Source organism: Diadema setosum, chromosome 12 (genome assembly GCF_964275005.1).
Source record: "Diadema setosum chromosome 12, eeDiaSeto1, whole genome shotgun sequence".
In the NCBI taxonomy this organism is placed as follows: Eukaryota; Metazoa; Echinodermata; class Echinoidea; order Diadematoida; family Diadematidae; genus Diadema; species Diadema setosum.
The window spans coordinates 1,320,789-1,335,979 of NC_092696.1; the positions used below are offsets into that span (position 1 = coordinate 1,320,789).

Here is a 15,191-nt window from a genome sequence, read left to right on the forward strand (position 1 = left end):
GAGCCGGGAAATGTGCAAACGCCGAGAAATGTGTGGCCGTCTTGTCTGGAAATGTGCAAATCTCAAAATTGCTTTAACGGGAAATATGCCGGGTTTGGTAAGTCCAGGCTGCCAAGCCACGCTATGGCTTTTGTCGGGAAATGTGCGAACCACTCCCTTCACTGATTCTGTGTATGTATGGATCGAAGATAAACTCTGTATCAAAACTATGCATGAGCCATTACCTTTTTTTTTTTTTTTTTTTTTTACAGTTATCTTGTCTGAGCAACCTCCTGTCCATAGCGGCCACCTGTCTACAACGACCATTTTTTTTTTTTTTTTTTGCATTTCCCTTGAGTGGCAGCTAAAGATGGGTTTGACTGTATACAGTAAAACCTGTGTTCGCGACCACCAGTCTGTAGCGACCACCTGCCATAACAAGCACTAAAAAACAATTCCCTCGAAAAGAAAAAGCATTATAAAGAACCTGTCTATTCTATAGCGGCCACCTGTCTACAACATATATTTTCCGTCTCCGTTGTTGTTATAGACAGGTTTTACTATAGGGCTACAGTCAAATCTGTCTTAGCGACCATTATGTCTATAGCGCCCACCTGCCATTTTATGACCATCAAAAATAATTCCCTAATAGAGAAAGGCATGTTAAACAACGCATACAGCGGCCTCCTGTTTATAACGGCCATTTTTTGTTTCCCTTGGAGTGGCAGCTATAGTCAGGTTTGACTGTATATAGTAAAACCTTCCTTAACACCACCACCTGTCTATGGCGCCCACATGCCGTAAACGACCACTAAAATTAAATTCCTCCATTTTCAAGAAGTAGCTGAAATTGTGGAAATTCCATCTTTTCCGCCCATCCCTGCATTCGCCATATCAAACTTGACATTCATTAATGTGCTAATCACTAAAGCGTTTTATTATTCCTATCACTTCTGGTTCCATATAGAAGATGTTCTTTTTTTTTTTTTACAATCTTAAACATTGAGGCCTACGCCCCTCCCCTCCACCGGGCTTGTTGGCCCTAACCCCCCCCCCCCCCCCAAAAAAAAAAAAAATACAAAAAACAAAACAAAGACAAAAACACGAAATGACATTCTATAACACTTGGGATGCCTTACCTGCTACGTTTGGTTAAAGTCTGTCGTAAGAATTTACAGAGAAGTTTAATACGTTATAAAAATTTTGATTAATCACCCCATGCCCCCACCAGTCCTAATGCTCGGAATTCCTTGATATGACATTAAATTTGACTTTGATAAGAAACTATATTTATCAATTTCTTCATAGCACGTACGAACCTAACTCTTTCTTATTTGGCTATAGAGAAGAATTTTTATAAAACCATTATAGTTTGGACGCCTCTCCCTCCCTTCCAACCCCTAAGAGAGTTGGGATAATTTAAGCAAATTGAGATCCTACAATGTATCACCATAATGATGCTTCCAGCCAAGCTTGGTAGAAATCTTTCAAGGATTTTATCAAGAAAATATCAATGGTGATGGTTCTTGGGCAGTTTTCATATAGGATTTATGCAGTGGCGTATCTAGGGGGGGGGGGGGCAAGGGGGGCACGTGCCCCGGGCGCCACTCCTTGGGGGCGCAAAAAACGAAAAAAAAAGCGAAGAAAAGAAGAAAAAAAAAGGAAAAAAAAAACGAAGAAGAAGAAGAAGAAGAAGAAAAAAAAAAAACTCGCCCGGAAAGGGGGGGGGGAGGGAGAATGGTTGGGGGGGGGGGGCAGAAAACCAAATCAAACAAGATAAAAACAAAACACGATGATGACGCGGACAAAATGACAATGTTTATTGTGTTCACACAAGAATTCCATGTTCCGTAAGCTGAAATACAAAAATTTTCGGCGCGCTCGCTGCGCTCGCTCGCCAAATATATATAAAAAAGAAGGTAAGAACAAAACTTGATGCTGACGCGGACAAAATGACAATGTCTATTGTGTTCACACATGTCATTTAATATTTAGCAGGCAAAATGTTTCACTGAGCAGCGGCTGCAATTTCTTTCGTTCTGAAGCGATCGCCAATTGGATCAAAAAAAGCCAACGGTTTCGAACATACGGAGGGGGGGGGGGCGCAAAAAAAAAAAAACCCAAATCAAACAAGATAAGAACAAAACGCAATGATGACGCAGAAATATACAAATTTCGGCTCACTCGCTCGTACTAATTTAGAGTATTTTTTCAAGTCCTCAGTTTGGTGGTATAAATCGTTATCTATAAGACCGTCACTATATCTTGAAGCAAAAAATGACAAGAGTTCCATGTTTAGTATTAAAGCTGAAATATAAAAATTTTCGGCTCGCTCGCTGCGCTCACTCGCCAAAATTTATCAAAAAAAGGAAGAAGAAGATAAGAACAAAACGTGACGATGACGCGGACAAAATGACAATGTCTATTGTGTTCACACATGTCATTTAATATTTAGCAGGCAAAATGTTTCACTGAGCAGCGGCTGCAATTTCTTTCGTTCTGAAGGCGATCGCCGATTGGATCAAAAGAGGACGCCAACGGTTTCGAACATACGGAGGGGGGGGGGGCGCAAAAAAAAACAAATCAAAAAAGAAAAGAACAAAACGTAATGATGACGCGGAAATATACAAATTTCGGCTTCAGTTTATTGGTATAAATCGTTATCTATAGGGTCGTCATTATATCTTGATTAGAATTGTAAGATTTAATAAGCAAAAAATGACAAGAGTTCCATGTTTTGTAAGCTGAAATACAAAACTTTTCGGCTCGCTCGCTGCGCTCGCTTGCCAAAATTTATACATATATATAAAAAAAAGAGACATAAGAACAAAACGTGATGATAACGCAGAAATATACAAATTTCGGCTCACTTGCGCGCACTAATTTAGAGTATTTTTTTTAACTCCTCACTTTGTTGGTATAAATCGTTATCTTTAAGGCCGTCACTATATCTTGATTAGAATTGTAAGATTTAATAAGCAAAAAATGACAAGAATTCCATGTTTTGTAAGCTGAAATACAAAAATTTTCGGCTCGCTCGCCAAAATTTCATATATATATATATATATAAAAGAGAAATAAGAACAAAACGTGATGATGACGCAGAAATATACAAATTTCGGCTCACTCGCGCGCACTAATTTAGAGTATTTTTTTTTTAAAGTCCTCAGTTTGTTGGTATAAATCGTTATCTATAAGGCCGTCACTATATCTTGATTAGAATTGTAAGATTTGATAAGCAAAAAATGACAAGAATTCCATGTTTTGTAAGCTGAAATAAAAAAAAATTTCGGCTCGCTCACTGCGCTCGCTCGCCAAAATTTATCAAAATTCGCTACATTTAAATCACCCTCAAAAGACCCCTTATAAGTGCTTGAAAAAAGCATATCATGTAGACTTTGTCTAAAGTCCCTAACGGGATGGGGTTGGGGTTGAACACTTTTTCAGAAATTAGGAGCGCAATTTTCGCGCTTGCCCCGGGCGCCGTTTCCCCTAGATACGCCACTGGGTTTATGTTCCATTTTATGCCAAATATCGGTGAAGTAAATGATATGCACATTGTTATTTTCCCGGCAACGCATCGTGCAAATATGAAATCATTTACTTCGCGACGCTTGCTCATTTTCCAGCGTGACGTTTGTACATTTTCCGGTTCCACAAACTTACACTAAGGCACTTATGGGCGTCAACCACAAATGTCAAAATCTGATTAACCACACATGTCATAACACGTCGGCCACAAAATAATGTCAAAATTTCCCTATTTTCATAGCGCGTCACAGGGGAGGATCCAGGAATTCCGTAAAGGGGAGGCGCCTTTACAAAATTTAAGCCTAGCGCACCCCCTCCCCCCCTCACACACACACACACACACACGAAGGGGAGATTTTACATTTTTAGTAGTGAAATCCAAGAAGATTACAAATATTCTGAAGTGTACAAAATATCACTGGAGGGAGGAAGAAGGGTCATTTAAATGTAAGGACAATAAATAATTTGAAAGCTTTTGAAAGAATGTTAGAGTATGTGTTACAATGTGGATTTCATAACTATGTTTGAGCTAATTAGTCTGAACTTACTTGTACGAGAACTTGTTTGTGTCACCCTCTTTCGTAGCGTTTGTATTTAGTGGTAAAATCTATGTTCCTTTTTTTTTGTTCTTAGTATTTTGTTTCTGTATGTTGTAACGCACTTCATTATGTTATGCTTGTTGTTGTTGGAATTTTTTGGTAGTTATTTTTTGATTGATTAGCTAACTGTTGTATGGTTCTGTTGTTGCTGTAACACTATATTCACAGCATCACAACAGCATCACATGGCTGATCGAGGGCATTTTATCCCGTGATTAAATTAAATAGAACAAACAAACAAACACAGCATTAATGGATATTATGTTCGCAAAAAGAAGGCCTCATGTAGTCTGGATTGAGAAATGAGAGAGAAACACACACTTGTCCTTTTAAGAAGTTCTTCCGTCGTGATGTTTTCATTGCAACTGATTGACAAATTGCCCTACATCGACGTAAATAAGCACTGAATTGATCAGTGTTTAAGTAGTAGCCATGATAAAAAAATCATGGGCGTACATACTCGAGCAGGATTCGAACCCACGACCTCCTGATCACCGGACAGGCGTCATCTCCACTAGACCACCGAGCTTTCGCCCGACAGCAAGTGTTGGTTCTAATCCTTATAGCATGCAGCGGGTACTGCTTTGTTATTCAAATTTATGAAGTTCTTTCGTCGAGATGTTTTCATTGCAACTGATTGACAAATTGCCCTACATCGACGTAAATAAGCACTGAATTGATCAGTGTTTTAGTAGTAGCCATGATAAAAAATCATGGGCGTACATACTCGAGCAGGATTCGAACCCACGACCTCCTGATCACCGGACAGGCGTCATCTCCACTAGACCACCGAGCTTTCGCCCGACAGCAAATGTTGGTTCTAATCCTTATAGCATGCAGCGGGTACTGCTTTTGTTATTCAAATTTATGAAGTTCTTCTGTCAGTTGCAATGAAAACATGATTTCACTGGTTATCATATCGATAACAGATAACGATTACAAATGAAAGCAAATGTAAATTTCCAGTCACTTCAAAATGCGTTGGCCTTTTATCTATTTATTTTTTTTTCTTTACGCTCTTTGTGAATAATGTGCAAGCATACTTTTACCTGTACTGGTATCCAGGAATGGGACAGAGAGTACATTTCCTTCTCTTCAAACCTTAATCTGTGAATAATATTATTGGATCTAATGTTTGTCCCTTGAAATGCGTGCACGTACTTGTGTAAGGCATATTCCAGCTTTATTCGTATCATGTACTTTTTTCGTCATGCATTCTTGCTAATTTAACTTTATTTTGTTTTTTATCGTTTTCTTTTTCCCCACAGATTCATGATCTCAGCTTGGATCTCAGCAAACAGGAAGAGGATGTAAAACATCAGTCCTCAAAAGGAGATGACTTGGCCCGATGGGTGTGTACCATGCCAAGTCTTCAGAAGTTCGTGCTGTCATGCCTCTTCTTGCCCGATGGTTTCCTCTCAACAGCCAGCGCTTTAGCATCATCCTGTCAGGTATGTAATCTTCGTCCTTTGCTGTTGGGGTCGTAGAAGACCATACTTGAAAACTAAACTGATTAGGCAAATCATGATTTTCTTGAAAGATAAAATGATTTATATATATATATTTCTAGCAGATCGACAACATTGTGACAGAACTAAGGTTATTTGTAACTAGTCTTCTTCATCTGTAAACCCTTGGTAAGGGTACTTCTGTTGAAATGAATGTTTTACTCTGAACTGAATACAATAAAAAGAACGAGATCTGTCACCTGGCCTTTTGCCTTCTCGGAAGTTGAGAAAACGAAATTTCACATCTTCGTGTTTTTTTTTTCTGGGAACCACTTTTATTTTTGTCTCTCTCTCTCTCTCTCTCCGTCTCTCATACCTCTCTTACCGCCATGATTAACTGCTATCTCATCGTTTGCGTACGACCATTCTTGACCCAAATAATATTAACTGGTACATTCGTACTGTTCTTTCAGATCACATTATTAGTTTGAGGAGACATACGGACATGGAATAAACAGAATAAACGTACTCTCCTATACTTGAAACACTCGCTGTGCTCCCCCTTCGTATATTTTTTAATCGATTTTTTTTTTTGTGAAACAATCGTTTTTTGGTATGGAAATAAAACAAACCAAAAAACAAACAAACAAACATAAGCAATATTCCATTCTTAACTCACACGTTTTATGTAAAAGTGTATTGAATTATTACATTTGTGGTCGATGTCTTAATATTATATTACATTATATTAGTAGGAACATTGTCCAGTCACAAACCGCAAGTGGTATCGTGGAATAGGACAGAGAGCAATTTTTGGTATAATAGACATCGTTTGATCTTCTTCCCATGACTAAAATATATGTAAACCATCAGGACATTTCGCAGGCTTCTCTATCTACAAATCAATTATCGGTCTTATGCACGTACAAATGTATCCAGTCCTTCAGAAGAATTGTTTTTTTTTTTTGTTCCTTGTTTTTCAACAGATTCGGGATCTGGTGTTTCATTTTCGCAGAGGCTTTGGTGATTCAAAATCTCAATCTCATGACGATTCTCAATATCAATCATCGCTTGGAGGAGACTTGGGGCGCTATGTGTGTGCCTTGCCAAATCTTACGAAGTTCAGTCTGTGGTGCCTCTACTTGACCGATGATTTCCTCTTAACAGCTGCCGCCTCAGCATCATCCTGTCAGGTATGTCATCTTTAATTATTGAACTAATTGCTTATGGTGTGTAACAGTGCCCCTCTTATGTCAAATGACTGACAATGTATCATTTGTTCTTCCTTTGTTTGTTGTTATGCCTCCGCCACGAAGTGGTGCCGGAGGCATTATGTTTTCGGGTTGTCCGTACGTCCGTACGTACGTCTGTACGTACGTCCGTACGTACGTCCGTCCGCATTCGTTTACGCGATAACTTGAGTAGTATTGACTGGAATTTTACCAAACTTGGTCCAAGTATAAAGTATGATGGGGCAATTACTTGGTTAGATTTTGGGTGAAATTGGCCAAAGGTCAAAGGTCAAGGTCAAATCATTAAATCATATCTGTTTACGCGATAAAGCCCCAGTCACATAATGCTCTGCGTCCGGCGTTACGTCCAAAAAAGTCATTTTTTCCGCGGACCCCCGCGGATCCTTTGCCGTCACCAGAAATTTGTACAAAACATGCGGGCAAAAAATGCGGGCGATACGGACAGATACGACCAGATGCGAATACTTGCGTCCACTTGCGGATGTTCCTACGAATTGGCACATAATAGTTCTGAACACTTGCGGAGAGTTGCGGATATTTTCGGATAGTTACGGATAGTTACAGATTGTTATTAATAATTATGGACAATTTGGTTTTCTCTTACGATTCCTGCTAAGTCAGTGTATTATGACAGCAAGGTTATCACATTTTGGACTGTCTTACATTGTACACTGGGGAAAACTAAAATTGAATTACGTACAAGTTGTGAAAAAAATCGTAATCCTTTAATTTGCTTTACAATAATAAAAGATATATGAAATTTTGAACTTGAAGTTTGAATTTTGTTTGTGCAACTCAAATATGAATAAACGTCATAAATGTAAGGAATATAATTATGTGACCGTGCATCACAAAACGAACAAAAAGTCGCACACACTGATTTTGTGTGAGGACTGAAAATAGGTTAAATGGGTCAACCGAGCCGATCTTGACTTGGCTACCCTGGGTAAATAAGGCCTTATCATTATTATTATTATTATTATTATTATTATTATTATTATTATTATTATTATCACTATCATTATTATTAATTTCAGTTTAATCTGATAATCCCTTAATTGTTGTTACTCCGGTGGTTTCCATCCTGTTTTTTGTCCCATTCATCGCACAACCAGCACGGCTTGATAAAGATAAAGCGCTTGCATAGACACTGTACTTCAGAGGCTCTTTTCTGAGTTTACACTTTTCCTGAGTGTGTGCTTTCTTTCCACTATTTAGATAGGTTAGGAGAGTCCATTTGATTTGAGTAATACATCATTTTAAAGCTTAAAGTCTGCTCTTTCAGAATATGCTCTCAACTAAAATTTCATGTGTTTCGACGTTTTGTGTGTTTTGTGGTGCAGGGTCACATAACATCGCTATACCACAAATAAAATACAATATAGATCGAAAAGTTAAACAGTAGAGTAAGAAAATATTACTTGGAGTCATGGAATAGACAAACTGTGATTACGCTGTCGTTGCTCAGCGATATTCATGACTTATACTGGGTTATGTTAAGGAGATATTTATGATAAAGCAATGCTTATTAAATTTACAGAAAAAAAGACATCAAAACTTTCAAACACCCCTCCCACACCCAAGTACAATATCAAGTCATCTCTTGAAGTAATGTATTTTCTGTTTGAATTTCTTGTATGCATGTCATTTTGTAATACGCAGTAGAGTATATTGTTATAGTAGCTGCACAATATAAATGTCCTTTATTATTATTATTGTTATTATTATTATTATTATTATTATTATTATTATTATTATTATTATTATTATCATTATTATTATTATCAAAAAAGAAAATGTAATACACATTCGATGGAGCGTAAAGTGCATGGGTAAGACTATAGAGAAATACTAAATTCGTTCTCATTTTATATAATTGCCCCTGTCCCACACCTTCCCCGGCCAGAAAAGTGAATAAAATGCTATCCCCATCCCCTACCCAAAATATTGCTTTTTTTCAAAAATATACATTCGAAGAGTACAAGAAAAAAAAAAGTTCAGCACCAAGAGTCAACCGATGTCATGAGTATACATGATATTAATGGGTGCCACTTAAAATGACCATTAATTGTGGGAGAAATTTCATAATTTGACCATGCAGTTCTGCCTTTCCACCGCTCCGACTGTGTTGTAGCATTCCTTCAGGTAAAGGCGCTGCAGCTTGGCAACAGGAGTAGTGTGCCTTCCCACGAGTCTCTGTATTCACATGCAAGTGGAAAACAGAAAACGTCGAAGGACGTAATTGTCCGCAACATCCGTAGCTGTCCGTAAATATCCGTAAGCGGGCAAAACTGTTGTGATACGTTAACTTGCGGTTAATTTCGGATACTTATGGTTGACGTAAGCGAACGCAAACGGACGGAAGGTAATTTTTTTTTTTGCGGATGGTCTGCGTCCAAGCCACGAGTAGTTACGTTCAGTTACGGATAGTTACGTTTGGTTACGGTTACTTGCGTAATTTTGCGTCCGTGGCGTCCCTCTGCGAAATTTTGAACATTTCAAAATTTTGCAGGTTCGGCGACGTCATTTTGCGTTTCTTTACGGATGAGTTACGGACAGTTACGTCTACATACGTCCCTGCGGATACCTGCGTCCACGCTGCGTCCCCCTGCGTCCACTCATTCGTATCTATCCGCGGCAGACATAATCCATCGTAAAGCACTGTGTGACTGGGGCATTACTCAAGACTGGATTCGGCGAATTTCACCAAACTTTGTCTGAGGATGATGTATGATGGGACAATTACTTGATTAGTTTTTGAGTGAAATTGGACAGAGGTCAAAGGTCAAAGATCAAGGTCAAATCCTAAAATTTATCTGTTTACGTGATAGGCCCCCTAACTCAAAACTGGATGAAGCAGCTTTCACCAATTTTGGTGCAAGGATGATATATGATGGGGCAATTTAGTTGAGTAGATTTTAGTGACATTGGCAAGAGGTCAAAGGTCAAAAGGTCAAGGTCAAATGCTAAAAACGTTGCTATTTCCCCCATATCCATGCAATGCCAGAAGGTATTTTCTTGAAACTTAGTGTAGACATGTACTACTGCATAAAGATTCTCCAGAGAGAGTTTCATGTCATAAGGTCAAAGGTGAAAAGGTCAAAGGTTAGGTAAATATGTCACAATTTCACTTTTCTCGCAAATGGTGCAATGTAGCTTCATGGTTCAATGTATCTTCATGGAACTTGGTACATACGCATGTACTGACTGGCAGGGATTTTCTAGGGAATGTAGGGGTCATGGGTCAATAGTCAGGGGTCAAAGGTCAAGGTCAACTCCTCAAAATGTTACTATTTCCCTCATATATTATTATATGCAATGCTTGCATTATTATTTTAAAAACTAAAACTTGATATATACATGTATTCCGTAATGGAGATTCTCTGGGAAATTTCCAGCCAGAAGGTCAAAGGTCAAAGGTTAAGGGTCAATGGCCAGGTTTAAATGCAAAAAGATATATATATATTTTATACTGTAATTACACTCTTTCTTCATACCTTGAAAATTACTCAATGCATAAACTTATAAAAGGGTCGGTCAGAAGTCAAGTAAAAATTCTCAATTCCCCAAATACTGGCACCTGCACTCTTAGACAGTTATAGCAAACTTAGTTCAAGGAAAGTGAACATTCAAGATATTTCTGACAAACCTGTCATTTCAATATTTTGTCAGTTTTGTGAAACTGTCAAAACATATTCTGAAGATATTGTACCATACACCTATTGGGAGAATCATGCATTATGGCGGAGGCATCAGTCGCCATAGCGACATTTCTAGTTTTTTTTGTAGTACAATATTGCCCGGGAAATCTACAATATGCCAGTCCTAGATTCAAATTCATCTTTTGTTGATTGTTTGTGAACAAAGTCTATTCAATCATTCTCGTCATTTCCAACTCGATTTAATAGCGATCATTTTCGCCAAATTTCCTTCAAATTCATCTCATATCTTTCCTGTTGTGATTTCTTTGGTTATTTGATTTCTCAGTTTTTCCACATCAATGAGTTACAACACACACGTGTACTCCACCCACTCATAAAAAAAAAAAAAGAATAGACACACACATATACAAACACATCCTATTCCTAGTACTTACGGAAACAAACATAATGAACTCTTAATAAGCGAAAACAGTGACCCGTGATTTCCAGGCACATAAGTATATCATATTATTATGATAGAAGACAATTCACATGTGTAGAGTTTAAGCCCCTTTGATTGAAAATGAATTTAGTATATTGAAAGACACTGCGCTTTTCTGCTGTTTTCTATGTATGAGCGAAAATTAATGCGAGATTTTGATAGTCTCCAGGAAAAGAAAAACAGTACAACTCGTTTATCATCTGAATAACGCCCGTCTTGAATCTATTGAATTCGTGAAGTACTTGGGTGTAACCATCACTTCTGATTTGAAGTGGACTCAACACATCAACAATACTGTCAATAAAGCCAATAACGTCCTTGTATTTCTAAGACGCAATTTTCTCTTAAAATCCGCTGATGTAAAAGCCACAGCTTACAAAACATTGGTTCGACCAATTGAAGAGTGTGCTTCCTCTGTTTGGGATCCCTCTTCCGAGAACCTCATCCACAAAGTGGAGATGGTCACTAGAAGAGCTGCGAGATTCACTCTGAATCGATACCATAATACCTCGAGAGTCAATTTAATGCTGCAAAACCTTGATTGGACCACTCTGGAACAGGCTAACAATTATGTAAAAAAATACACAATAAGCTTGCTCATCTTCCGGCATAGGACTATAATATCACAAGGTTACCCAGTTGACAAGAGCCACCGAACCACATTCCTATCATATACCACACTCGAAAACTGAATCGCATCCCCATTCGTTCTTTCCGATAAGAGTAAGGAGCTGGAATTCCCTGTCCTTGAAAATTGCTGCAGCGCCGTCTGTAGGAGCATTCCGTAACCGGCTAACGGTTCATCACAGTGGCTAGTCTGTCTTTGTTCTCCATAATGTGTGCTTGTCAATATCTTTGAATAAACAGTATTATAATGTAAATAACACAGTCTGCAAGAATCTTCATCTTATTGAAAGAGGCATATTTAAACAAGAGAAGAAGAAGAAGAAGGAGAAGACATGATTAAAGTTTGTCTGTAAACTATTTTCAATGGTTTGATCTTGTGACTGTCTGAGGATTGGAATCTATACACATAATTTTGTACATAGATGATGATGAAAACAAATATATTCTTATTGAACAACATCCATAGCAGCCCGCAGGCTGAATTGCAGACATTTTACGTGAGTGAGTGTGAGGACATTAAAGTATGATATATAAAAAAAGATGCACAAAAAAAAACACAGACACACACACACACACACAAATATCAGGGTTAAATATTGCACAATAAATGCAAAGATCATAAAAAAGGCCATGTCATGTATCTCCACATGTGTATCTATTCCAAAATGTATACTTGATAACAAAAACATACAAAAGATTAAACAAATCAAAGCAAACCTACGCCAATACTGAAATCGGATGCTTAACACATTTTGCTCGTTGTACACAACGCACGTAAAATGACCGTGAAAGCTGCAGGACCTAGTGTGAAGTTGGGGAGAAGAGAGAGTGTGTGGAGAGAGAGAGAGAGAGAGAGAGAGAGAAAGGGGGAGAGAGAAAGGAAAAGAGAGAGACGGGGAGAGAGAAAGGTAGTGAGAAATGTTTCAAAGCTTAATTGACACCTGAAACAAATTTTCCGATTTACATATCGTTAATTATTACTCTGAGAATAATACTTTACAATAGAACACTAATTCGTTTACACTATAATTCAAATAACAATAACGTTAATAAGAGGAATATGTATGTTACCATTTATCATAAAGTGTCGTTAGAAATATGCGAAAAATTTGTGATTACTGAAGAATGAGCATCCATCCCGCGTTTATTAATCAGATTATATTTTATTAAAAATACATCATACTAACATAATTTATCGTCGCTGGGGTGACAAGAGCTTGTATCTCAATTTTTGGTATAAATGACTTTCTCAGACTATTGGTCAGAAAATAAGTCAAGCGACGTCCCGTTCAAGTTTCAGCTGCCCCATCCCCAAAATAAAGTCGTCATGGCATGCCAAAGGAAAAAAAAAAGTCCCACTCTATGTGGGTGCCTCGGGCACCATGACCCTTTTCCCAAACATTTGACATTGCAAATACAAAAAATTAAGTGTACGTTAATTATCTGATCCTGTTACCGCAATCACGACATACTTTGATTAAAACATAATACATATGGAGAAATGATTGCATTACTGATTGTGACTTTTAGAATGCTTGATGATAATACTAGAGACTTAAAAAAAAAGATTAAACCCTCTTCAACTCACGCGAAATCAAATTCATATCACATTTTAGTCATTTTATATAATGCACGTAATGCCAGTCTAGGTTGTAGAACATAGTATGCAGCTGGAGAAGAGAGAGAGAGAGGGAGAGATAAAAAGAAAATGAGTGTGTGACTCAGAGTGAGGGGGGGGGGTGGGGAGAGAGAAAGGTTTAGGAAGTTGCAAAAAGGAGGTGTAATCAGGTTATACAAAACATATTAAGAACTGAAACAAACAAGCTTCAAGCTTAATTTTAATTCAAGGCATAAAATCATCAGAAATTATCACACTGACTGGTATGATAACCGAGAGATATGTTACATGATATAACGATATTCAGTCTTCACATTGTGTTATATTGGAAATTTATCACATTGCGGTAATTGTAAAATAAAAATCATATGAAATTCTTTAGTATTCAACCTTATCAACCTGCAACTTATCGATCTGAAAACATATTCAAATGTCTCATCTCTGAATTATATACCTTTGGTGTAAGTTATAATGTGAACACATAACAATCATAAAATTACCTGTACAATACAAGTACCACTTAAAAACTTTAAACAACAAATCTCAAGATGAATCTAATTGTTAAGTAACGCATTTACACTTCTCCTGTAACGTTCAGTCCTGCACTTGATCTTCCTGAGTTTGATGCTATGTCTTAGGGCTCTGTAGCTGCTCTGGGTCGGCGTGAACCAGTCTGGAAACCTCGCATAGAGTGAGGTAGTCCAGATACTGGACGATTTTAATCGTCCGCTTTCCCCACACTATACACACGCATACACATGCATGCACCCACACAATGCGCCCAACCGCGGACTGCGACACTCCACCAATTGGTACTCCCGTCAGGAGGGGTGATCTTGTGTACTACAGTGTACATACAGACACAACGTACGTCCGTACGTACGCGGGTACACTGCATACGAATACAGTCCAGGAAGTGGACTAAGAGTGAGGCAGCGAACCTCAGACACAACTGATCTCTTCTATCACAGAGGGAAGTGATGTTGCACATGACACAGGCCTCCTTTTATGATTCATATCTCTTACTAAAGATTATACGGAACGCTATTCTCATTTCGATGGCGTTACTTTGTTTATTAGTTAATAGCATTGTTATGGATGAGTAGAACAACGGTACAAAATACTCGAGGACTGGTATGATGTAGCTAGTGAAGATGGTTAGTAGGTCTAAAGATGGCGCCCTGTATCGTTTCATAACGCGGAGTACGTAGAGCTTTCTTGCAGCTCGCTTGACAATGACGTCAACATGCAACTCCTAACGAAGATTGCTTTGAATAGGAACACCAAGGAGCTTGACCTTGTTTATCATTTTCTTCCAATACATCGTCGTTCAGCTTAAGCTTGAGGGGTGGGAGTGGTGTTTTGGTGAACGCGACACGCTTCACTTTACATGTCGAAGGGTTGAGTTTCATCAGAGTCTCCGCTTCGGCAAACCACCTACTGAGTTTCTTGAGTGTGTCCGGGACAACACTTGCAGAGTTGAATTTCTTATTCTCAGCAATGGTCACGTCATCTACGCATTTCCAATGCTCTTCTAAAAGGTGTCTGCTGGAGTGGATCGTTGATCATTGCGAGGAATACATGTATAAGACATGATTCAGGCTTCAACATTTGTCTTGGTTAATGTTGGTTTCTTCATATTATGACGAGCTTGCTTCCAAAAGGCACTAAATCCATCGATAACGATATATTTAACGCTTTGGAAGCAAGCTCTTCATATATTATGTTCATTTTGCATTCTCGCTACTATCATATGATTATAATTATTTCTCACTTTTTTTATCAATACTTTGTCTCATCTCCTCTGCAGATTCAAGATCTTTCCTTGATGTTTGTGAGCATTCAGGACAATTCCCAAGCTCAGTCGGCAATGGGAGGAGACTTTGCCAAATGGGTTTTTACCATGCCTCGTCTTTCAAAATTTACTCTGGAGTGTCCCTACTTGCCTGATGGTTTCCTCTCAACAGCCGTCACCTCTGCATCATCATGCCAG

At 38.3% G+C, this 15,191-nt stretch overlaps 1 protein-coding gene across 1 annotated transcript in view; it reads left to right on the forward strand.

Annotated features, from left to right (window-relative positions):
- Positions 1-15,191, forward strand: part of LOC140236274 (uncharacterized) — a 96,227-nt gene that overhangs the window by 38,607 nt on the left and 42,429 nt on the right. The window contains exon 8 of the mRNA XM_072316232.1: positions 15,009-15,191. Within this exon, the coding sequence (XP_072172333.1) occupies positions 15,009-15,191 (183 nt within the window). The remainder of the gene's footprint in view (positions 1-15,008) is intronic.